The 27254-nt window shown below is 45.9% G+C and overlaps 1 protein-coding gene across 2 annotated transcripts in view; it reads left to right on the plus strand.

Moving 5' to 3' along the window:
- Window positions 1-27254, plus strand: part of pxdn (peroxidasin) — a 114139-nt gene that overhangs the window by 46970 nt on the left and 39915 nt on the right. For both annotated transcript variants that reach the window (XM_074659940.1, XM_074659939.1), the window contains 5 exons: window positions 5859-5930; window positions 7424-7593; window positions 21111-21228; window positions 21490-21659; window positions 25688-25960. In XM_074659940.1, the coding sequence (XP_074516041.1) occupies window positions 5859-5930; window positions 7424-7593; window positions 21111-21228; window positions 21490-21659; window positions 25688-25960 (803 nt within the window). The remainder of the gene's footprint in view (window positions 1-5858; window positions 5931-7423; window positions 7594-21110; window positions 21229-21489; window positions 21660-25687; window positions 25961-27254) is intronic.

Consider the following 27254-nt stretch of genomic DNA (forward strand, 5'->3'; position numbering starts at 1 on the left):
GCATATGCGCGCGCACGCTCGTGTGTGGCCGGAGTCTCTGCCTGCTTGCCTTCACTCACACATCGCGCACTTTCGCGCTTTCTCGCTTTCTTGCTCCACCTCTACACGTGCATGCGCGCTCACTCCACACTGCAGGAGAGTTAGTTTGGCTCTGAGAATATCTAGTGAATGTTCAGTAGACGTTTGTGCAGAAATAACTGCTGCAGCTCCTCCAGACCAACAGAGGTTTCCCGTGTCTTGTGAAGTGATGGGGCTCCGCAGAGAGAAACGTTATCGTCTCCAACCGGGTGCCGGTGTCTCCCTGTGGGCGCAGTCGGGAGACGATAACGCTTCTCGATAACGGTCTCTCCATGAATCAATGCTTCCTGCTTCAGCCTCCGGGGCTGAAGCAGGAAGCATTGATTCATGGAGAGACCTTTGTCTGGTCAGCTAACATTACTGCCAAGCAGCTGAAATATAGAGTGATATTGTGCTTTTAGCTGACGTGTGTCTCCTCACTGTGTTGAGCGATGCTCGTTCATGTCTATGTAGAGCGAGCACAAGCGCGAGCAACAGGACGCTGATTTTCGTTGACTTAACGGCCACAAGTGAAGCTGTTAACAAGACATTTCTGATTCTTACAAACAGTCCCAGTTATTGTTTTTATAATGAAGAGGTCTTTGTTCCCTGGTTCCACAGGGGGAATATGAAACAGCAAAAACAAAATAAACGAGAGCTGCACGCCGCTATGAAAGGGCCCTCGCCCCTGCTCGCGGGTCGGGGTTGCTGGCGGGACGCCGACCGACGCGGCCGGCCACCGCGAAACCGAAACTCTGACGAGCGCCACGACGCCTGCCGCAAGGCTCTACGACAAGCGGTTCACGAGTTATGAAGGGGGGCGTGGCTAATGTGTAGGGGGCGGGCATAACATTCACCAATGAAACAGGAACTCTCTGCTGAGTGATATGACACTTCCCACAAGACTCTACGACAAACGGATCATGAGTTATGAAAGGGGGCGGGGCTAATGTGTAGGGGGCGGGCATAACCTTCACCAATGAAACAGGCACTCTCTGCTGAGTGATATGACACATCCCACAAGACTCTACTACAAACGGTTCATGAGATATGAAAGGGGGCGGGGCTAATGTGTAGGGGGCGGGCATAACATTTACCAATGAAACAGGAACTCTCTGCTGAGTGATATGACACTTCCCACAAGACTCTACTACAAACGGATCATGAGTTATGAAAGGGGGCGGGGCTAATGTGTAGGGGGCGGGCATAACATTTACCAATGAAACAGGCACTCTCTGCTGAGTGATATGACACCTCCCGCAAGACTCTACGACAAACGGTTCATGAGTTATGAAAGGGGGCGGGGCTAATGTGTAGGGGGCGGGGCTACCCTTAACGAATAAAACAGGAACTCTCTGCTGAGTGATATGACACCTCCCATAAGCCTGTACGACAAACGGTTCATGAGATATGAAAGGGGGCGGGGCTAACATCTTGGGGCGGGGCTATGAGTATATTTTTTCATATACATGTCATCAGTACTGGAGCAACATCATACCTGAGAGATTTGGGGCAGATCGGACTATGTACAGTTGAGTTACAATAACTGGCGAATGGCTCAAAATGGCCGCCACGCCACGGTCCGCTCGTTAAGTGAACACTCACCATTTTAATAACTTTTCATCCTCGAGGTCTTGAGATGGTCCTGACCAAATATCAACTCGATCTGATCAAATCTGTAGGAGGAGTTCGTTAAAGTACGCGGCCAATAATACGCAAAAATTGGGAAAATCGTACATAAAATCCAATATGGCCGACTTCTGGGTGGGCGGGGCTAATGAAACCCAATGAGGAATATGTTTCAAATGATAATTTGGGGCAGATCGAACTCTGTACAGTTGAGTTAGGGTTAACCCACTCTCTGCTGAGTGATATGACACATCCCACAAGACTCTACTATAAACGGTTCATGAGATATGAAAGGGGGCGGGGCTAACGTCTTGGGGCGGGGCTATGAGTATATTTTTTCATATACATGTCATCAGTACTGGAGCAACATCATACCTGAGAGATTTGGGGCAGATCGGACTATGTACAGTTGAGTTACAATAACTGCCGAATGGCTCAAAATGGCCGCCACGCCACGGTGCGGTCGTTAAGTGAACACTCACGATTTTAATAACTTTTCATCCTCAAGGTCTTAAGATGGTCCTGATCAAATATCAACTCGATCTGATCAAATCTGTAGGAGGAGTTCGTTAAAGTACGCGGCCTATAAAATGCTAAAAATGACATGAAATCCAATATGGCCGACTTCTGGGTGGGCGGGGCTAATGAAACCCAATGAGGAATATGTTTCAAATGATGAGTGGGATATGCATACCAAATTTCATGAATATCGGATCAACTTTAGATTTCGACGCGTTAGGGGGCGCTATAGAGCCCGCTGGCGACGCCCGTTCCCAATCACTACAGAACATTGCAATTTTCGCCACTCCCGACGCATGTTCCAATTTTGGTGAGTTTTGGGGATGGCTAAGGTCGTCAAAAACGCGTTCTTGCAGCAGAAAAATAATAATACTGACAAAAACAATAGGTTCCTTGCACTTCGTGCCAGGACACCGTTGGGTCCTGGCACTTTCGTGCTCGGGCCCTAATTAAAACAGGTATCAGCTATCGGCCAGAATTTTGCAATTGTTTTTTTTTGTGCTTTTGGGAGTTTGTGTTGCAGTCTGAGTTGTGGTGGGGGCTGGTCGTTTGTTGGCGTTAGCGGACTCCATTTCTAACCTAACGTTAGCTATGGTTGCACACTGTTAGCCCTGTAGCGGAGCTGAAAATAAAAGCATGAGCGTGCATGATGTCACATCTGTTGGATTTTCCCAGAAAAAACGTCCCCCATTCTTCACATTAAAAGCAGTCTACAGGCTGATAGAGGATACCCAGGAAGTCACGGAGGTCTCATTTTTTAGGTTAGGTTACTAACTGTTCACACATCGGCAATAAAAAGGATAAAAAAACGTTTATATGTGTAAAAACTTACATACGGTCCCTTTAAAAAAACGTTCTCAGGAGCAAAAAGCAGATTCTAACTTAAATGCTCACATAAATCAATGCATAAATGGATCCAACGGAGCAACTGGATTCACCAGGACACTTGATGGAAATCAGAAAGCAATAACTAGCATTATGTACTTGGTATGGAATTAAAAGTGTCAACTCAGGCAGGTCCAGACGTTGCTTAGCATGACATTGGAATGAGCTACTGCAGCATCAGTACAGCCTCCTAACAAGCCTCTGAGGCTCATTGTATAGTAAAGAGATTCACACAATAATACAGTAACCACAGCAGATTGTGGGAGTTGATCCCTGACTTAGATTTAGTTCCCATGAGGTTAATTTCGAGCTGTGAGATGATGCAAGTGTTCCTTTCACTCTGCAGTTTATTTGTTGAACAGATAACTCCGACCCCTGATAGGAAATCTATTGGGTTTGCATTTTTTTCTAACTATACTGCTTCCAAAAATACTCACATTGGGACAATCGGTCAGAGAAAAAGAAAGCAGGGGAACTGAATGAGATCACAGCTGTAAAGCCAGAGTCCTGGATTGGACTAAGGAGTGAGAACACATCTTGTTCTCATTAAACACAGAGCTGAGCTAATTGCAACCACAGATAGGAATGTCACTCTGGACATGGTGTTCATCGCAGATCACTGATTATATACTGTAGTAATATTAGAATGGATTACTACAACTCTGTAGGATACTTGTAGTTCAATTATCCTTATTTACTACATGTAGAGTTGTCCCATGAAATCTGTATCTTAAAGCAGCAGTGGGTAGAAATGGAGCAAATATGATTACAAAAAAGTTATTTTTATAGAACAGTCACTATATCCTGACAGTAGTACATGAGAAGGTAACCTGAAAAAAATCATGTTCCTCTGTGTCCTCTGGTGTCCTCCGGTGCTCCTAACGGCATTTGCAAGATTTCACAGACCGGAGGAAAACAACCAATCAGAGCTGATCTGGAGTCTGCAGTCTGTGAGCAGCTGTCAATCACTCGTGAACTCCGATCAAACGGTCAAACTAGGCAGCGCTGATCAAATATGAATCAATATTGTGTTACTGTAATGCCTATTTCTCTCCTCAAATGTTCTCAGAACCATCTTGTAGTGTACTGTTTAGCTGTAACATGAGAAGGTTTGTTACCCGGCAGCCATGTTGAGGAAATACCAAGCACCGCCCACCAGCCGGAGCACAGCCAATAGGAACGCTCTCTCTTTACCTGTGATTGGTCAAAGTCCATGAGCCATGAGGAGGAGCAGAAGTCTAGTTATCTCTCAGAACACTTGAATTACAATATGCTGAAAGGTTATCATGGGATTATTGCCCAATGATGCCCAAACATTCTGCCTACTGCAGCTTTAAAGGGACAACATCATATTAAACAAAATGTTATCCTTTGTCAATAAATAATCAATCAGCTACGTTTGTAAATGATTTAAAGTTGTGGTTCTCTTGCGTATAGACTGCCATAATGTGTTCTATGCAGCCTGTTAGTCCCTACGAACGCTCTCTGGATATGAACCCTCTGGACAACGGGCAGATTGTGATGTCGCTCTGCTTCTAAAACTCTCCACCAGATGTCTAAAGGATGAAGAAAGTCCTGTTAAATTCCTCTTTCATTGTCCCTGTTTATGGGCCAGTGGCTGCCCAGTATATCCATACTTCCCAGTCACTGAAGAGGGACACCTGCAAAGTATGGGAGAAAGGGGAGGGAGGGAAGGAATTCCCAGATGCACCCTCTGAGTGGCTTGTTGGAGAATATCTCCATGGTCACAGTCAAAGCAATCACTTTGGTGAAGTGTCCAGAGAGCATATCTGTAGATCGCTTCCTACAGGTTTGTGATAGAAGATGAAGATTATCTTGATTTAGTCATTTAAAGGTGCAGTGTGTAGGATTTAATGGAATGTAGCCGTAAGGTTGCTGATTGCAACCAACTGAATACCCCTCCACTCACTCCTACGTTCACAAGCGTCCCTAAGCTTTCAGGTAACGTAAAAACGTGAAAGGCTCTCTGAGCCAGTGTTTGGTTTGTCCGTTCTGGGCTACTGTAGAAACATGGCGGACTCTGTGAAGAGGACACGCTCACTATGTAGATGTAAAGCAAAGATCGTATATTGCCAAGATGTGAAAGTCAATTGTTCGTTCCATTGCAACATTAACGTCCAGCAGCGCCATTTTGGACTGAAAGCAAAAAACATCCGCCTACAAAGTGAAATAAAATTATTTCTATTTTATTGTCATATTTAATGTCTCTACCAAAATGGCCTGTGTTGAACAATAAAATATTATAAATATAATATGCGTTTTCAGTCCAAAATGGCAGCAGCGACTGTTGTCAAAAAAACCGCTGAGTGTCGTCTCTTTGCTTCTATACTCTCTGTATGAGGGGCTCATTCTAAGCTAACCAAAACACAACCATTCTTAGTTGCAGGTGATTTTATAGCAATGAAAACATAGTTATGAATATTATATTCCATTCCTGCTAATAGATCCCCTGAAATGTTACACACTGGCCCTTTAAGAATGAATAGTTTTGGGACCCTTACAGAAACATCATCATGTTTTTTGTCCCATTTGGAAAATGAAATATGATATTAACAAAAGGCACATCCTCAATATGTGTTCCACTATTATCAGTTTGCTAAATTAATTTTAAAAATGTTATTTCTGAAAACTGTTTTCATTCAGATTACACCAGCTCCTCATGTTTGAGTGATTGATGGATTCTATAGCTAGCCGTGCAGTTGTGATCTCTGATGAATCATCTCATAGCTTTTCTCTCTCTCGCTCAGGTTTTTGCACAACAACAGAATCACCCAGCTAGTCCCGGGAACCTTCACTCATCTTCAGGCCATGAAGCGACTGTAAGTGGAAAAGTCCCCAACAACAGCTGAAGCAGCTGTTAGAATGCATGTCTCTATCAATTGCTGGGGCTTACTCCCATGACGCCCAGTATCAAGTGGGGCCTGTTGTCAGTTACATGCCATGTAACCACACTACACTGTTCTCACGCCTCTGTGGCTGCAAGGTGGTTTCTTTCTCAGCCCAGTCCTTCCCATAGTTTCTCTATTTTCTGTTTGAGTCAGCTGCAGAGGAGATTGCAGGGTGGGGTGTGATGAGAAAAGGAAAGAAAATGAAAATTCGGATATCCATCTTGCACAAAAGATGCTTAATTTTCCCTGACATATGGGAATTTGGGGTCTTACAACATGAGGCCAACTATTTCTAATAGAGCTTCAGACATCAGCCAACAGACAGTGAAGAACAATCGTCAGTTTGGCCTCATCCCAGTGCTCTCTCCCCTCATGTCTCTGCCATGAATGACCTTTTAAGTATTTAGTTAGATCCCAGGCCAGCGCTTCAAAAGAGATACTAAGAGAAACTGCAGCAGACTCACATAGACTTCACTCTGATATGGCAATGATCACTTAGACCCTGAAAGGATACGTGTGACTAAAAATCTAATTTCTTCATAACACACTTTATCAAATAGAGCTTCAAAAATGAAAAAAAAAAAAACTGCCAGTTAAATTTCCTGAAAGGCATGTCATGGAAAATGGACACACAGAAGTGAGAGCTAGATCAGTTAGCAGAAGAGGAGGCCAAGCAGAGAGATAGTTTCCCACGGCAGGGGGAGAGCGTCTTCCAACATGGCCCTACTGAGCCCCACTGTTTGGACTGAGCCAGGCCTGGCCATGCCAGACCAGTTTTACTTCATTAAGTGCCAGAGAGGATTTACACGAGACTGCTGCATGCACAACTAGGCATGCAGCGATACCGGATCAGATATCGGGCCGATACTGACTCAAATAGCTGGATCGGGTATCGCTGACAATGGAGCCGATCTATTCAATTAAAATCAATGTGTATATACTCTATACATTATATACTGGAATTTTAATTCCTGTTTAGGTTTTGACCGATTTGTTGCTGCATTAAAAAGGTAATTTTGAAGATTGTTTTAGCAAGTTGTTGGTAATTTATGTCTAATCATATATCTTATGTCTATTTATTTGTTACATTTTGATTTACAAAGTTAAGAAAGCAGTGTTTAAGTCCAGCCTGATGTTTCCTTACACATAACAGAATGATCCAGTCACTTCCACCCAGTGAGGCATACAGCTGATTAATTAAACACTCGGTATCGGAGCGGTACTCGGTACCGGAGCGGTACTCGGTATCGACCGATACCCAAAGCCCAGGTATCCCTATTGGTATCAGGACTAAAAAAGTCTGATCGGTGCATCCCTATGCACAACTCCACAGCTCCATGTCATATACAGTATGCTTTATGGATGGACTACAGGCCCATTTCTCACTTGCTGTGTGTCTGTGCATGTTGTCTGTATGTGTTCAGGCGACTGGATTCCAACTCATTAAACTGTGACTGTGAGCTGCTGTGGCTGGCTGACCTGCTGAAGCAGTACGCTGAGTCGGGCAACGCCCAGGCTGCTGCGACCTGCGACTACCCCAGCCGGCTGCAGGGCAGATCGGTGGCAACACTCACCGCCGAGGAGCTCAACTGTGGTACGCAGAAAACAGCCTGACCTCCCACTGAGCGTGAGAATTCAGGAATATCATGGAATGTTTATTGGCACATTGGAGACAGGGCCAGTCATGTATTTAGATTAGAGTGGGGACTCTGGGAACAGCAGGGTTTTAATAGATCGATCAGTTTAAGGTATCATGTAACATGTCATTTTAGGGCGCTTTCACAAGCATTTAGTCTATTTCAATCCAACTCTGGTGCGGTTCAACCTAGGGCTGCACAATTAATCAAAGTTTAATTGCGATCACGATTTTGGCTTCCCACAATTAAATGATCGACTATGATATTGACGTTAAAAATGCTCCACACATAGAAAACTCTGCTGCATAAATCAAGCACTTCCTGAACTAACAGCTAGAGATGCTCCACCGATCGAAGCCGGCCCCTTTTCAGCAGTCTCATATGCTCATATATCTAATCACACACACGTGCAGCTGCCACATGATGGTTCTATTTCATCCTTACTGACCGCCAGAGGCAGTGCTTCAACACTGAATATCTTCGTCTCGCGCATGCGCAGGTCGAGTATTAATATCAACAAAGTCACGTGTGACCTCGGATGACCCTGGTAAGGTATAAGTTCCGGTGTCATCCACGAGATCAGTCCTATTTCATCTTCTCGCTTGCGCAGTTTAACTACTGTGGTAGCATTAGCTAAAAGCTAAATTACCTACAACTAAACCTAATTGAGCTCGTCGCCGGTAGCCTTGTGACCACCGGTCGGAGCTGCGGAGTTTCGCCCTCCAAAGGCTGCGACGAGCCGCCCATCAAACTGTGTTTGTCCGCCGTTCGGTCCTCCGACGGAGGAGACGGCGGACGCACCTATCCTGGTCATCACCAGCGTGATAAGGACATCTTCCTATGTGAACATCACCCGGTGAGATCGATTTACATTGTTTTCTACAACAAGAACGTTACTGTGCACAGTTAGCAGAGCGTTAGCTCATGCTAAACTAGTGGGGTACTAACAAGAGCGTGTCCGCTCAGTGTTTACCGTTTGACAACGTGCTGTCAGTGAGGAAGCGTCCAGCTCTCCTCTCTGCTCTGTGTAGCACTATAACGAACAGCTTACTATAGCTTCTGTGTTTACGGTTAGCAGCGCGCCCTCGCTCAGGCTAACTCGGCGCGACACCAGCAACAGCTAAGTATATTGGTAACATTACTATACGCATCGTTTACTATAAACTTTACTGCCTTATTAATTAGCAGAGTGCTCTCGCTCAGGCTAATTTCGGCATTGTTTTCACAACGTTGACAGTTACTGTGCTAGTGAAGACAGTGTGCTCGCTCTCCTCTCACTACACAGACTGTTTCCTGCACGTTCTCTCCAGTTAGCAGAGTGCTCTCGCTCAGGCTAACTTGGCATTGATTACCATAACGTTACTGCCTTCACAGTTAGCAGAGTGCTCTCGCTCAGGCTAAACTCTGGCATTGGATACCATAACGTTACTGTCCTCGCTTTAGCAGGGTGCTCTCGCTCAGGCTAATCGGGTAGACTCAGACATTGACAGTTACTGTGCTAGTGAAGACAGTGTGCTCGCTCTCCTCTCACTACACAGACTGTTTCCTGTACGTTCTCTCCAGTTAGCAGAGTGCTCTCGCTCAGGCTAACTTGGCATTGATTACCATAACGTTACTGCCTTCACAGTTAGCAGAGTGCTCTCGCTCAGGCTAAACTCTGGCATTGGATACCATAACGTTACTGTCCTCGCTTTAGCAGAGTGCTCTCGCTCTGGCTAATCGGGTAGACTCAGACATTGACAGTTACTGTGCTAGTGAAGACAGTGTGCTCGCTCTCCTCTCACTACACAGACTGTTTGCTGCACGTTCTCTTCAGTCAGCGCTCAGACTGACTTCAGCAGCAACTGACAGGGCAGAGTTTCTCCATTGTTGTCACTATGCTCAACTCTCCAGGCTGCGACACCTGTATGGCTCCTCTTCAACCTGAGGATGGCCATGACCTTTGCCCCTCTTGTCTTGGCCTCGAACATCTGAGGGAGGGCCTCTCGGAGGACCCGTGCATGAACTGCAGCATCATGCCTCGTGCAGTGAGGGCCGCTAGGCTGGCCGAGGTAGAACTCCTGATGGGTTACGCCCTCCCCTCAGGGCAGCTGGCCCCAGCCCAAACTAACCGTTCCAAGCGGCGGGCCACAGAGGCTGCGGGTGCGCCATCCATGAAGCAGGCTAAGTCTGTCAAGCTGTCTTCTAAGGTGGATCTGCTTACGGCTGAGCTGGCCCAGATGAAGTCGCTCCTCCTCGCCCTTCATTCTAGTGCGGGTACGGAGGACGCAGGTACACCAACTCCGCCCACGGCTGAGTCATATTCGGAGGAAGATGCTGTCTCGATGGCGGCTTCAGCCACCCTCTTTAACGAATACAACGGGGAGGAGCCCTCCCATTCCTCTGGGCGCGGCTCCCGTTCCTCGGCCCATAGTTCTTCGGATGGGATGGGAGACAGTTCCATGGGAGCCATCATTCGCATGGCCTTGGCTCGCCTGCAGCTGGATATACGGCAGCCAGAATCGGCGCCTGCTAGCGCTTTCTTTAGGCGCGCGCCGGCCTCCACCACCTTTACTGTCCCTCCCTCCAAAGAGTATCTTAGGGAGTTACAGGCATGCCGGAGGGATACTAGGGCTTTCTCCCGTCTCCCGTCTGATGGCCGAACCCTGGCAGCCATGCAGGATGCGGCGAAATTTGGCCTTGACCACATGCCGGCTATTGAGCCTGCCATCGCTTCTCTCATAGTCTCCCCTGACGAGGCTCTGAGACCAGAGGCAAGGTGCCCTCGACCCCAATGTCGGGTCACAGACGACCTCCTCTCTAAAGCTTATGATACAGCGGCTCGAATGGGCCGCATCGGCAACTCCCTCTCTCACCTCATGCTTGCCCTCTCAGCCTCTCTGCAGGAGGCTGCTCCCGACGTTTCCTCCACCAGCCTCAGTGACGCGTCATTGCAGGCGTTTGCCCTGATGTCGAGGGAACTTGGACGTCTGATGTCCACGCTGGTTCAGACTCGTCGCCAGGTTTGGCTGGCGCAGTCGCCCTTGTCTGAGACATGTCGGAGGACCCTCCGTACTGTTCCAGTGGAACCAGGGCAGCTGTTCGGGACAGCTGCCCTGGTTCCACTGGAATGGTTCCACATGATGCTTTATTCAACTTATTTTCTTGTCAAGAAGAAGGGCGGTGGACTTCGCCCAGTCCTAGACTTGAGGGGACTCAACAAGTTCCTGAAAGTCTTGCCATTCCATATGCTGAGCACAGCGGACGTTCTTCGGGCTGTCACCAGGTGGGAATGGTTCACATCTGTCGACTTGAAGGATGCTTATTTCCATGTTCCCATTGTGCCTCACCACAGGAGGTTTCTTTGTTTTGCTTTCCAAAACCGTCATTTTCAGTTCAGGGTGCTTCCATTTGGACTCTCCCTGTCCCCACGAGTATTCACCAGATGTGTTGCGGCGGCCCTCTCGCCCCTGCAGTCACACGGCATGAAGATCCTGCCGTATCTAGACGATTGGCTGATCTGTGCGCCATCCCCGCTTCAGGCGGCCCGGGACACGGCCCTCCTTCTCTCCCACATGGCCCAGCTGGGTCTCACGGTGAACTTGGAGAAGAGCTCTCTGAACCCCTCCCAGAGCATAACCTTTATTGGTATGGCTCTGGACACGGTCACTATGAGGGCTTCTCCGTCACTCCGGCGTGTGGACGACATCCTCCACCACCTTCACATCTTCCAAGGGGGCAGGTCGTTGCCCCACATTCTGTTTCTTCGCCTGCTGGGCAAACTGGCAGCTGCCTCAGCTGTCGTTCCCTTGGGCTTGCTGTCACTGCGCCCTCTGCAGAGATGGTTGAACGGCCTCCACTTGGACGCCAAGCGGCACAGGCACAAGAAGATAATGGTGTCTCAACAGTGCCTTCTCGCTCTATCCCCATGGAGGGAGAGAGCGTACTTGGAAAGGGGCGTGCCCATGGGCTCTGTTCCATCCCGCAGAGAGACCGTCACAACAGATGCCTGCCTCTCTGGGTGGGGTGCAGTGTGGCAGAACAAGACTGCTCAGGGACAGTGGTCTGCTCTGGACCGCACAGAGCATGTCAATGTGCCGGAGCTACGCGCAGTGCACCTAGCGCTCAAGCACTTCCTGCCATACCTGAGAGGGAAACATGTGCTCGTCCGGTCGGACAACACCTCGACCGTCTTTTATATAAACCACCAAGGGGGCACCAAATCTGCGAGGTTGCTGCAGACATCCCAGGCTCTCCTGACATGGGCAGCCTCTCGCCTGACCAGCCTACGGGCAATGTATTTACCAGGGGAACGGAACCTTGTTGCAGATTTCCTCTCCCGTCACAAACCCCCACCGGGGGAGTGGCGCCTTCACCCACAGGTGGTGCACAAAATATGGAGTCTCTTTGGCAGAGCAGAGGTGGATCTCTTTGCCTCAGAGATGTCAACCCACTGCCCCCTCTGGTTCTCCTTGAGGGAGAAGACCAGCCCTCTAGGTCAAGATGCTCTGGCTCACACGTGGCCAGAGAGTCTCCTCTATGCCTTCCCACCGTTCCCTCTGATCCTACCAACGCTTCTCAGAGTGTTTCGGCAGGGCCACAGACTTCTCCTGGTGGCCCCCTTCTGGCCAGCAAGGACATGGTTCTCACTGCTGCACAGGCTCTGCTGCGGGATGCCATGGCGCCTCCCCAGCAGGACAGACCTCTTATCTCAGCTGGGGGGTCAGATCTGGCACCCCGACCCCTGCCGCCTTCAGCTGTGGGTTTGGCCGCTGGAGGGCCCGACCCAATGCTGACTGATTGCATAGAGCCCGTCCGAAAAACTGTTCTGAATGCCAGAGCACCATCTACCCGCCTGCAGTACGAGAACAGGTGGAAGTTGTTCTCTGAATGGTGTACAGTTCAGAAAAAGGACCCAGTACATTGCTCGGTGCCTACAATTCTGAAGTTTCTGCAGTCCCTCCTGGAAGGTGGCCGGTCTCCATCTACACTGAGGGTGTATGTGGCTGCTATTTCATCGCAGCACGATAGGGTCGATAATAACACTGTGGGGAGCAACAGGCTTGTGTCTCTCTTCTTAAAAGGGGCTCTGCGGCTGCGTCCCCCGAACACTCCGAGGGCTCCCGCATGGGACCTGCCCCTGGTGCTGGACGCTCTATGCTTGCCTCCCTTTGAACCCTTAGTACAGGCAGAGCTGAGGTGGCTGTCGGCCAAAACTTCATTTCTCCTTGCCATCACTTCCGCAAAGCGTGTAGGCGAGCTACATGCCTTGTCAGTGAACAATTCATGTCTGAGGTGGAACTCAGATGGCTCAGGTGTCACTTTGTGGCCAAATACAGCGTTCCTCCCTAAGGTGCTGTCACGCTCACATCACAATCAGCCTATTCGGCTTGCCCAGTTTCAACCCCCTAAAGGAGATGGGGAGGAGAGGGCAAGGCTGTTATGCCCAGTGCGGGCCCTTAGAGCCTATGTAGAAGCCACCGCATGCATACGGCAGTCAGAGCAACTCTTTATCTGTTACGGCGGTCCCAAGAAGGTCTGTGCTCTCTCAAAGCAGCGCCTGTCCCACTGGATCGTGGAAGTCATTGCCCACGCATACAGGGTGAATGACCGTTCTCCTCCATCTGCAGTAAGGTGCCACTCTACCAGGAGTGTTTCCACATCATGGGCAACCCTGAGAGGGGTCCCCTTGGAGGACATATGTGCCGCGGCCTCATGGACGTCACCGAGGACATTCTCCAGATACTATAGAGTCAATGTGGCCACCCCCCATCCATTGGGCGTGGTCCTTCAGCCGAGTTCCTCTGCTTCATCTTTATGAGGTATGTACTCAGGGATTCCTCGTGACTCTGTTGTTATAAGTCATCCAGTGTTGAAGCACTGCCTCTGGCGGTCAGTAAGGATGAAATAGAACGAAAGTTACGAATGTAACTACGGTTCTATGAATCCTGGATGACCGCCAGAGTTCTTAGTCACTCAGAATCTCGTGATCCCGCGAGAAGATTCTGTAGGACTGATCTCGTGGATGACACCGGAACTTATACCTTACCAGGGTCATCCGAGGTCACACGTGACTTTGTTGATATTAATACTCGACCTGATATTCAGTGTTGAAGCACTGCCTCTGGCGGTCATCCAGGATTCATAGAACCGTAGTTACATTCGTAACTTTCGTTTTATGTCAGCACACAGCGGCACAGTCAGTAACGTCTCACACACACACACACACACACACACAGACACAGACACACACACAATATGTAGTCGGTGTGGAAGTTCTTCAGCGTGAGTGAAGACATAAAGCTGCAATTTCTCACAACTGCAAGTCCAAACTAAGCCGCGGAGGAACAACCTTAAAACAACCTTGGAACAACTAACTTCAGACACTTATTATATTGTGCTATCCAATGCTGCTCAGAGTAATCCTAGTGACCGGCTCGTCTGCCGACAGCACGGAACTTCATGTTACAGGATTGTGTGTTTTTTATGAAAATAACCACTATACAGTAGATGACAGTAACAAAGTAAAAGAATAACATGTGGAGTTTTTGACGGTTGGAATGTAGCACGACATAAAAGTGAAAGCAGTGCTCTGCTTATTAAAATGTGAAATTGCAATAATAATATTTTGTCCCTAAAACCTATGAATAATTATGATAAATAATCGTGATCTCAATATTGATCAAAATAATCGGGATTATCATTTTGGCAAAAACCGTGCAGCCCTAGTTCAACTCCTGGTGCGGTTCGTTTGGGCGGTTGTGAACGCAGTAATCGTTCTCTGGTGCACACCAAATCAACCAGACCGAGACCGCTGTCGATGTGGTCGAATCGTTTCCAAGCAAACCAAAACGCAGGCTGCCTGTGTGGGTATTTGTTGAGATGGACACAGGTAGATGACAGGTTAACATTAGTGGGAGAGGACTGACCTGGACTTCTGCAGAAGTCACATGTTTGCTTGACATCTGGGCCGAAGAGAACACACAGAATATGCAAAATAAAGTCCACAATAATAGTGACGTTGATGAAGTCAAACTGGAGGAGGAGGGATTGGTGCTCACAGTCGATCAGCGCCCAGTCCAAATGGAAACACTTTGACAGCATCAAAGTCTGTGATTCCCTGCACAGAAGTGGCAGCTCTCGATATGAAAAAGATTAATTCTCTCCTTCGTGTAACACAACATGTCGGCAGTGTGGAAGTTAATTATTATATTTATTTGGTCCACTTTAATTTGTGCACTGTAAAACCGAACCAGACTAAATAGAAAACTAACTAACCAAGCTGACTATGGCTTGTGAAAGCGCCCTAAAACTTGTTTTCAGCTGTTCCATTGTATCGCACATCTCCACATCAGGACCAGCTGTAGTGGAAAATAGACTGATTATCTCCGTGGAACTTTAATGTGCTGCAACATTAATAGCATCAACAAGCCAGAGCATGTAAAGAAAGCACTCTGACTCAATTATTGAAACCTCATTAAGTTTTACATTGGGACGACTTCTGAAATTGAGAGAAATGCACATCTGGGCAAGCATACGTGAAGGTACACACATGGTTTGCATAGCAGCATGCATGTTCCTATAAACTCTCTCCTAACTTAAACCACAACTCAGTCCACATACAAACCCTGCAGCCTTCCTGCCAGCAAATAGCAGGTATGCATAGTCACCCTGTCTCACAAGTACTGACACAGACACGGGTGTACCCTCTCTTTGTGTCTGAGGTCTGCAGGCACCCAGCTGTTTCACTCCTCATGCACAACCAGATCAGAATCAGAAAGGTGTTTATTGCCAGGTGTAAGGGGTATACACGAGGAATTTTCTTTGGCTTTTTGGTGCGAGACAAACAGTATAATAACAAAGAATAGATAAAACGTTAGAATAAAATAAGAATAAAAATGTACAATTTACAAAATAAGCTATAAAAATAAACATGGTATAAACAGATAGTGCAAATATTGTCGGTGTGCAAACAAAACAATCAGGTATCAGAGGGAGAGAGAGGGAGAGAGAGGGATACTGTAGGGGGTGGTATTGAGAGTGTATGAGAGAGGGGGAGAGTCAGTGTCGGGGTAGGGAGGGGGGGTGGGGGGGAGGCCGTAGTGTGTGTGTGAGGGGGAGACAGTCACAGGGGGGCGGATGGGCTGTTGCAGAGCCCTACTGCCATGGGGAAAAAACTGTTTTTGTGGCGTGAGGTTTTGGTCCTGATGGACCTTAACCTCCTGCCAGATGGTAAAGTCTGAAAGAGATGGTGTCCAGGATGGGAGGGGTCGGCCACAATCTTCCCTGCCCTCCTTAAGGTCCTGGAGGTGTACAGCTCCTGGAGGGAGGGAAGGTTGCAGCCAATCGCCCTCTCTGCAGCACGGATGACCCGCTGCAGCCTGGCCTTGTCCTTGGCGGTGGCAGCGGCAAACCAGACGGTGATGGAGGAGGTGAGGATGGACTCGATGATGGCCGAGTAGAAGTGCACCATCATGGTCTGTGGCAGGTTGAATTTCTTCAACTGCCTCAGGAAGTACATCCTCTGCTGGGCCTTACTGATGAGGGAGCTGATGTTTAGCTCCCACTTGAGGTCCTGGGCGATGGTTGTGCCCAGGAAACGGAACGACTCCACCATGTTAACTGGGGAGCCGCGCAGGATGAGGGGGGGGAGCGGGGCTGAGTTCCTCCTGAAGTCCACTGCCATCTCCACTGTCTTCAGGGCGTTCAGCTCCATGTGGTTCTGGCTGCACCAGGATGCCAGATGGTCAACCTCCCATCTGTAGGCAGACTCGTCACCCTCGGAGATGAGGCCGATGAGGGTGGTGTCGTCTGCAAACTTAAGGAGCCTGACAGATTGGTGTCTGGAGGTGCAGCCGTTGGTGTACAGGGAGAAAAGCAGTGGGGAGAGAACGCAGCCTTGGGGGGCACCGGTGCTGATGGTCTGGGTGTCGGAGACTTGCTTCCCCAGCCTTACGTGCTGACTCCTGTCTGTTAGAAAGTCTGTGATCCACCTGCAGGTGGAGTCAGGCACGCTCAGCAGGGAAAGCTTGTCCTGTAGCAGAGCTGGGCTGATGGTGTTGAATGCGGAGCTGAAGTCCACTGACTCTGGTCGGGGTAAAATGTCAGTCAGGACCTCTTTGGCCTCTGGTCTCTCCAGTATCAGACCACCAGCAGCTGTTCAGTCTGTGTATGATATGTATGAATGGTGTGATGGGGGGTCCACAGCCAGGCAGAACCATACACTATACAACACTACCAGTGCACTGTTACACCCCACAACAACACACACCATGAGGGTAATTATCGGTATTGGTGATCATCGGGTTTACCTGACCTGTAAGGGGGAATCAAGTTTCAAAGTCAAAGACAAATACTTGGCGAAGGTTGGTATACTGTATGAATATGGTATATGAATATATACTGTGTGTATCTACAGTATACTAGGGCTGTCAATCGATTAAAATATTTTATCAAGATTTATCGCATTTTTTATCTGTTCTAAATGTACCTTAAAGGGAGATTTATCAAGTATTTAATACTCTTATCAACATGGGAGTGGGCAAATATGCTGCTTTATGTAAATGTATGTATATATTTATTATTGTAAATCAGTGAACAACACAAAACAATGACAGATATTGTCCAGAAACCCTCACAGGTACTGCATTCAGCATAAAACAATATGCTCCAATCATAACATGGCAAACTGCAGCCCAACAGGCAACAACAGCTGTCAGTGTGTCAGTGTGCTGACTTGACTATGACTTGCCCCAAACTGCATGTGATTATCATAAAGTGGGCATGTCTGTAAAGGGGAGACTCGTGGGTACCCATAGAACACATTTATTTTTCTTTCCCACTCGTCTCCCACACGTCCTGTTCTCATTGGGTCTAACTGTTGAAATTAGAGAAGTTAATCATCAACCTCTACAGACCTGAGACACCTGAACTGTTTGCCTGTCTCATAATTATAGTCTCAAAGTGTTCATTGAGAAATATGGAAATAATTGATCTTAATTGAGCTTACTGTTAATTTTCAATTTGGATTTCCCCTCTGAACTAAATACTTGTCAAAGTTAACACGATAATAACGTGTACCAAACATGTCATACTAGCTTGTCGCGAAGGAGGCTAAATAACGCTCCAAACTTATGCTAAATTTTGGTGAGGAAAAACTGTCATGTCCATTTTCAAAGGGGTCCCTTGACCTCTGACCTCCAGATGTGTGAATGTAAATGTGTTCTATGGGTACCCACGAGTCTCCCCTTTACAGACATGCCCACTTTGTGATAATCACATGCAGTTTGGGGCAAGTCATAGTCAAGTCAGCACACTGACACACTGACAGCTGTTGTTGCCTGTTGGGCTGCAGTTTGCCATGTTATGATTGGAACATATTGTTTTATGCTAAATGCAATACCTGTGAGGGTTTCTGGACAATATCTGTCATTGTTTTGTGTTGTTCATTGATTTACAATAATAAATATATACATACATTTGCATAAAGCAGCATATTTGCCCACTCCCATGTTGATGAGAGTATTAAATACTTGACTAATCTCCCTTTACGGTACATTTTAAACAGATAAAAAAATGTGTGATTAATCACGATTAAATATTTTGAATCAATCAACAGCCCTACTAAATACATGTCCTCACTCAATGATTTGTGAGATGTCTGTAATATTGTGCTGCTGCCAGACAGCAGATGTCCTGCAGCTTTGAGGGCTGTATGGTGCCATGCTAGGCGGGATGCTAGGGCAGTTCTGATGCACAGTTTTTTTATGATTGTTTTTTGTAATATCACATGAGAACTTAATAGTGGCATTATGTAGCTTTGTGGGTGGGACATGATGACACCACAGTGAGGATAACATAGTCAGTTTGTTACTGTCCTTTTCAAGTACTCCCTCAGCCCATCCTAACTACCTTTACTTCCATTCCTCTTCCAGCCCCAGATCAACATCATACAGATACAAACCCTCTATCTCTAGGCAATGATATTTTCTTCATCTTTTTGGGGGGTAAATGTTCAGTAAAGAGGGGGAAACAAACAACATGACACACAAAGACAAAAATAACAACCCACAGAAATGCACATAAACAATTACTGTGAATATGATGATGTTTAAAAGATAGACTTTGGGTGGAGTATCACTTGCAAACTTTGTAAACCAAAGAGAAGTACTTTATGCTTGAGCACAGGTTGAAGTGTATTGATACTGTAACTAACACTGCAAGTAGAAAAGAAAGTCCACCTTTCACTGTTAGTCTGTGGCAGATTGTCAGTTGGTTTCTATAACAGGCGGTTAGCTCCTGCAGTAAATCCAGCCGTTTTAGCTCTGTGTTTCCTCCAGCTCCCACTGAATGCTCTCGTCTGAGCCAGGCAGGCAGTCTAGCTGGCAGCTGACTGTAACCCAACCACATTTAAATCTCAGCAGCTAATTTGATGGCACAACTTGCCCATTCTTGCTCAACATTACCCCCTCCAAGTAGAGGAAGAATGTGTGCTTAAAAACATGATGGAAGCCATCCACACACCTCCCTCCCTCCCTCTCTTGTTCTCCCTCTCTCCCCCTGTAAACGAGGTGGAACAATGCACGGCGGGTTGAACAGCTGTCAAAACAGCCGTCCTTCTTGAGATGAAGTGCCCCCCCCCACACAAGTAGTATCTCACAAGCCAGGCTTGCCTCACGATATAGGCCGGGTTACCACAAACCGGATATCCAACTACAACTACAATTACAATCCCCAGTGTTATTGTGGAGTCATTTGGTGGTAAAAAAGAGAGAGGGGTTTGGTCTACCTGCTGGTGTACACAGATATACCCCCATCCCATGGATTGTTCTGTATGTTAGCAGATTGGAGAGAAGCGTTTGAAAGAGTAGTTGTGAAATGTGTCTACCATATGTACAGTGAGTGTGTGTAGCAGGTGCCTCAGAGAGAGTGTGTGCTGCGTGTTGGCGGGTGTTAGTGTTAGAGCTTGACTTTCTATTGGGGTAGAAGTTAACTTGATGTGTAGCCTACAGTGTTTTAGATAGGGCTGTCAAAGTGAGAGTAACGCACTAATACGATTTGCGATTTTAAAGTTGTAGCGAGCTCAGTTTTACAATGTGTTTTAAAGAGTGAAGATACTGGCATCATATGAAACTAGCCGCCACGCGATACAGCCGCCACGCAATGCAGCCGCCACGCGATGCCGCCGCCACGCTATGCAGACGCCAAGCGATGCAGCCGCAGCACACTCATGACGTTCCCAATGTGGACGAAACGTGATTCACGAGTCAGGCGTTCACACCAGCTGTGTTTCAGCTGCGTTTCTGCTGCTGTTAGCCCTTTCTTTCTACATAGAGTTTGCCTTTCATAATGACCATTTCATTTCATTATAAATATCATTTATATTTATTTAAGACAGAAAGGTTAAGAAACGTATGGTAATTAGTAAATAATAGCAATAATCCACAATTAAAACTCCGTACTTTATTCATTCATGGAGCTCTCCAAGTCACTGCATGTTCTACAACTGTCCTGAAAATATTTCAGAATAAAGCCTTGTATTAACAAATGAAGCAATTCTGTCCATAGAAAAAACGCTTAAGGGCTTTTATTTTGAAATGAAAGCAGGAAGTGTTGATTTAGAAATAAATCTTGACTTTGTTTCATCTCTGTAACATATTCTACAGATGTCTAGACATGTAAACTGTAGTAATGTAGTTGGTATGATGTTAATATACAGTTAATAGATCACCTTCACTGTCTGTTGTTGCTGTGAACCGCGCAGCTCGCGTCAAAAATAGGCGAGACCTCGAATCTCTAGAAGAGACGCAGCTGACATGCAGCCAAGCCAACTGTCATTTCCCGGCGGGGGAGAGCAGTCTATGCTCGCGACACCGCGCAGATTGAGCTCAGGTTTAAGCTTCATTCGCCACAGCATGCAGCGCCCAAAGTTGGGCTTTGCTCGAAGCAGCGAAAAGCCGTCGTGCTGCTGCGCAAGCCGTTAGAAATAATGTGTTTTAGAGAGCAGTGGTGCTGTTGTCACGTTGTGTCTGAAAGGGGGAGAGAAGGAGAGAGACATGGATAGAACTAAGAGAAAGAAATACTCAAGCAGGAGCAAAAATAACTAAAAAGGGATTAATATTAGTTTATGCTAGAGATTCACATGCCAAGTTCACACCAGAGGGGAGAATATTCCGTTTTCTTTCCTGGGAGTTAAAGGTCAAATCAAGTTTAACATAAAAATGCTGTTGCAGTGTACTTATTATTTAGTTATTTTCCCTCTTTTAAAGTCACCAGAATGCAGGAAACAGAGTGTCTGAAACTCATATTTTTCTGGTGTCAGGACCCCAGACCCCCTCACTTAGGTGTTGGAATCCGCACTTTTTTTTAAGGTCTCAAGCTTGGCAAGTATGGCTTGGTTCAACAGACAGCAGCATACAGGCCCATACTAATGAATGGACATGCATTTACACCTGTGTGTAATTATCTTCACATCCTTCTATGTGGCCTTTTCTAGAGGTACCCAGGATCACCTCACAGCCCCAGGATGTCGATGTGACATCGGGGAACACTGTCTACTTCACCTGTAGGGCCGAAGGCAACCCCAAACCACAGATCATCTGGCTCAGGAACAAGTGAGACACTTCATGTAAAGTCACCGAAGACTTCCCTTCGCTGACTGTTTTTTGCCAGTTTCAGATTGATTTTATACACGTGTTTAGGTCCCATAAATTACTGTCATTTATAGTAAATAAACAAAAGTCACCAAGTTCTGTCATTGCCATTCCTATTTTAGAAATGTTGGGATTATGTGCAGTATGTGAATAGACTGTATACATATACTGACTGATGTTTAACGGGTTGTGATGATGTGTATCTCTGTGCCTTCCTGCCAGCAATGCTCTAAACATGCGTGATGACAGTCGTCTGAACCTGCTTGAAGATGGGACGCTGATGATACAGGACACCAGGGAGACGGACCAGGGGGTCTACCAATGCATGGCCAAGAACGTGGCCGGGGAGGTCAAGACTTCACAGGTCACGCTGCGATACTTTGGAGCCCCCTGTAAGTGCCTGCCTTTAATCTCAGCCTCTGCTCATCATAGGCAACATGCTAACTACTAAAGCCGCATCATGCAGTCTTACATGTAGTATCTCAGTCATATCAATGTCCAGGCTAATTAACCTTCATTGTAGATTGAAAATCCAGATTTAGGGCACTCACTGACGAAAGGTGAAGCTCTTGAAAAAACAATTCTTTCACTCCGTCCACTCAGACAGAATTTGTCCAGTCCAACTTGAATCTACTGCATTTGTTCATGTATTCATATGTTTGTTACTGGTGACATTTTCAGTTTGAAGAACATGAGCAGTGGCGGGTAGAGTAGCCAAAAAAGCATTCAAGTAAAAGTATAGTTACTTTGCCAAAAAAAGTATTCAAGTAGAAGTAAAAGTAGTCATCAAAATAACTACTTGAGAACAGTACAAAAGTATTTACTAATAAAATGACTTGAGTAGCGAGTAAATTAAATAAAACAACTTAAAAAAAAAAAGAAACAGCACTCTACTGTCTTTTATTCAATGTGGATATCACCGGAATTATTCCAACCACTGAAGGTCTTCCTCAGGTAAAGTTCAAGAAGTTAACATACACCTTTTTATTTGTGATGAAATGAAAAGTCATCATCATCACATGATCAACCTGCCACACATACACCAGACAAATATTACCATATCTCTCCAGTGTGATCACAAAATATTACATTAATATTATAATCTATTAAGTAAACCAATAAGTAAAGATTTTTTTAAATGACATTCTTTGCTTGTTGTCTCCTATATATTATATGGTTTATATGATTCGGCAAATAAATCTCATATCAGATGGATCGTTTAGGCTAATTAGGATATGATGCTGTGATGTCCATTATGGGATGGAATGGAATGAACTTGCATTTATATAGCGCTTTTCTAGTCTTCCGACCACTCAAAGCGCTTTACACTACATGTCAGCATTCACACACACATTCATACACTGATGTAGAGGCTGCTAAGGCGCCAACTTTGCCCATCAGGATCTAATCTAAATACTCATTCACACACCGATGGCTATGCCTTCGGAAGCAATTTGGGGTTAAGTGTCTTTCTCAAGGACACATCGACATGTGACACGAAGCAGCCGGGTTTCGAACCACCGACCTTACGATTGGTGGACAACCTGCTCTACCTCTGAGCCACAGCCGCACTGATTATCTGTAATCGCTTATCTAATTCAGCGTCGCGGGGGGGCTGGAGCCGATCCCAGCTGACATTGGGCGAAGGTGGGGTATGCTGTGTAGTTTCATCATTAATTACCTTTTAAATACAGTTGTGTTCACTTCTTCACTTTGACCGGAGGAAGACCATCTGTGGTTGACACATTATATCAGTCATGTCCACATGAAATAAAGCACTTTGTCTTTTTTTTCATGTGCATAGTTTGATCTCTAATTTTCTGTCTCTCTTCATCAGGCTACACAGAGCACACAAATGCTCACTAGCTTGAACATTTACCTTACGACAGAAAGCAAGAGTAGTTTAGTTTTGAAGCATGATATACTGTGTGTATCAGTGGCGGCCGAGGACAGGATGAAAAACAGCTCACGGTGTCATGATATTTTATTAAGTTATTTCTCCTATTTTGCACTTGAACCTCCATTTTCTGTATGGACTCAGTGCTGCTTGATATATGTGCTCTCATGTTCCTCATTTGATCCTATAGGGGGGCATACTCAGGATTTTGATTCTTTTCATTTTTATTCTGTAAATCTTTTAATCTGGAAAGAACTTAAGTTTGACAACTGTTATATAAATTATTATTATTATTATTACTGCACTAGGTAGCTACTTATCTCTACTTTCTTATGTAAAATGAAAAACTAAGCAGTAAAACAATGGCCAACAAGATTTGTTGAAACCAGTCAGTGCAGCCTCAGGGTGTGTGTAATGTGTCACTAGAAGTCTGTCTGTAAACTGCTGCCCGTACAGCAGTCCGTTTCCCACACCGGGGTCCAGAGCAGTCTCCGTAGCTCCGCTCTGGGTCCAGCCCGGACCGCTGAAAGCGAGGCTGCACTCCCGGACTGGATCCCGGTATAGGCGACGGACTGCTGCTCCGGGTCCTTCAGGGATGCTACAACAAGCTAACTGCTGCATTGGCTAACACTAGTAGCTAGCTACAGCTCCATAAACAAGCCTAATTAAAAAGGATTGGTTTTGTTATGTGTTTAAAAGTAGTTCACAATTTACACGTTATAATTCATTTCCTAATAAGCTGCTGTCTGATCCTTTACTGCCAGTTCATCATATACAATACAGCGGTAGAGACTGAAGACGACATTTGGACATCATCATAGGACCAACCCGCTGTCAATCATGAGCTCTGCTGGTTGTTGATTGGTAACAAACTAAGGGAGGTTATCCTCCCTTGGAACGTCATTTGACGTGTTTTGTCCAATCACAGATCAGCATGAAAAAAATTAAATGCATTGAGATGATAGAAGATGTCCCGCCCTAAGGGAGGACAGAGGGTCCCCGTCCTCCTGTATACCCCATGATGTCACAACCACTTCACACACACAGGCTGCCCTTTACCCTCTGACCTGCAGGGTCGCTGTTGAGGAGAAGAGAGCGAGAGAGAGAGAGAGAGAGAGAGAGAGAGAGAGAATAAATATTTTATAAATGATAGTAAGATTTGGTAATGGTTTATTTCAACCAATGACTCTTTTATATATTTCAATCTCCCTCTTGCCTCTCAAAAAAATCGAGGAGCAACCTCCTCTGCCTCTATGGACCAGCCTCCACTGGTGTGTATATGCTATTAAATCTATTAGCAACACAACAGACCCACTTACTGCTCTCTGTCAGCTCAGTGTCTGCCCGGTTCTCTGATATGCTGACTTGAGATCAGCGTCTGCGTTCACAGCTGTAGCCCGCTGCACTATGCGCCGTTAATTGGTCTGAAAATATTAGCTGCTAGCGCTATTTGAAAACCATAACGCTAACATTACTCCTGCTGGAGCTGCAGCCATGCTGCTTTGAACGAACTCATGTGGAGGCGTGGCTGCTGGATCAGCTGACCACCTCTTAACAGATAATGAATGCATAAAATAAATAAATAAAAGTAGCGCCATGAATGCATCCGAAGGTAACGGAGTAAGAGTGATGAGTTTTCTGTAAAAATCTACTCCGTGAGAGTAGAATGTATGCTGCGTTAAAACTACTCTGACAAGTTTAATTTACTCAAAAAGTGACTTGTGTACATGTAACAGAATAACTGTAACTTGTTGCTGCCCACCTCTGATGATGAGGTGGTGAAACATGATATGGTCTCTTTCTTTTATCAGAGCCGAGCAAGGTGTCTGCACTGTGAGCAGCACCTGGCTTAACCTCAGAGGTCAGCAGGTCAAATAACTAGGATGTCTCACTGAGCCGGGAACGGAGCCCGTTGGCTTTCATGTCAAACTTTCCTCCCACATGCTTCCACAAACACACACACACACACACACACACACACACACACAAGTACATTGTGTCCTCAGTCCCTGCTGCTCTTTCTCTCTAGCTTCGGCCCGACATACATGCAGTACACTCAGTACTCACATATCAATCAGTCATAGTGGCGATAGCTGTCGCCGTGGGAGATTAACACGGCTGTCTCTAGATGACCCGGGGGTCATCGCCGGGGTGACGGATGGCCCTAGTGACGACCTCTTGTCAAGGTTAACAGTTTGTGAGAGCAGATGTTGTGCATTTCCTGTCTCTGTGTGATTGTAAACACCAGGTCTCTCACTGTGTACATATTTCCTCTGACTCCACTGTAATCACTGGCCAAATATGGACAGGACGCCACCATATTTAGTGATGCACGTAGGAGGCTGTTGTAGCAGTAGTCAAAGCGTTATTGACAGACATATACAAAGATGATCTTTGTGCATGAACTGACCTTTAAAATGCATGTTTTCTCAATTCTTTTGAACATTTTTAGACCCAGATGAAAACGGCATGACCTCTCACCTGATTAATCTATCCCATCTACCCCCCCCTCTGCTCCTCCAGCACGGCCAAGCTTTGTGATCCAGCCCCAGAACACTGAGGTGCTGGTGGGAGAGAGCGTGACCCTGGAGTGTAGTTCAACAGGTCAACCGCAGCCCCGGGTCTCCTGGACAAAGGGTGATCGGACACCGCTGCCCAACGACGCCCGCATCAACATCACCCCTTCCGGAGGGCTTTACATCCAGAACGTGGACCAGGCCGACGGGGGACAGTATACCTGTTTTGCCTCAAATAATGTTGATACCATACACGCTACAGCGTATATCATCGTACAAGGTAGGGATCAGAATTCATCTGTCTCTGTTAGGTGAATAGTAGGGCTGTCAAAGTTAACGTGATAATAACGTGTTAACGTTGTTAACTTGTGATATTTAGGTTTAGTGAAGATACTGGCATCATCTGAAACTAAAGAACCTGATGAATCCATCGGTACCAACCATGTCATCCTAGCTTGACGCAAAGGAGGTTAAATAACGCTCCAGACTTAAGCTACATTTTGGCGAAGAAAAACAGTTTGCCATGTTATGATTGGAGCATATTGTTTTATGCTAAATGCAGTACCTGTGAGGGTTTCTGGATCAATATCTGTCATTGTTTTGTGTTGTTCATTGATTTACAATAATACATATATACATACATTTACATAAAGCAGCATATTTGCCCACTCCCATGTTGATAAGAGTATTAAATACTTGACAAATCTCCCTTTAAGGTACATTTGATGCCCTAATATAAATGTAACTGATCGCGTAAAATGGGCATATTACTGATCGTGTAAAATGGGCAAATCTCCCTTTAAGATACATTTTGAATAGATAAAGAATGTAAGATTAATTTGCGATTAATTGCAGTGAACTATGGACTATCGAATGACTGTACTAGTGAATAGACTTGGGCATTCGGATTTATTAATAAATGCATGCACTGAATTACTTTTTGGTGTTTTTCTCAGCATGAAAATGTGTTAGAATTCCTTGTAGTTTATATGAATTTTGTCATTGCCTGTAATAGCCTTTTGATTTTTTAATCTTGCATCTTGTGTTTTCAGCATGGTCTCTTTACTGTCCTTCAAATGTTTTAGCAAACCACAGCTGGGGACTCATTAGAAGCCATTCAAAAACAAAACATATTTCTTCATATAACAATACATTTCACGGATTGGGAAATCTACTCACAGACAATTGGGAAACAAATGTAGTGTAGTCTATTATCCTGATTCTTCTGAGACACCAGGACCTGTAATCTCACATGAACTCACCCAGTACAAAGTGAATCCACCTCTCTGTAAGGACAGAGCTCAATGGCCTCTCCATGCCACACAAATTTGATGAATTTCTTTTTTGCAACTCTTAAGGGCACTTGTTCCAGACCTTGCATGTAAGCTCATTGACTAACAATGTGTCTATTAGTGTGTCTCAATCATTTTGAGATTTTCATATTGACAAAATTAATCTTTATATTGCTCACATTACCCGTTAGGTTTCCCCTAACTGACTTATCCCCCGGTACTGTACTGTATCTTCAGCAGTACTGGTTGGGAATCAGGATCCAATAGCTCCCTAAGGGGCCA

This window comes from Sebastes fasciatus, chromosome 15 (assembly GCF_043250625.1).
Source record: "Sebastes fasciatus isolate fSebFas1 chromosome 15, fSebFas1.pri, whole genome shotgun sequence".
Taxonomy (NCBI): Eukaryota; Metazoa; Chordata; class Actinopteri; order Perciformes; family Sebastidae; genus Sebastes; species Sebastes fasciatus.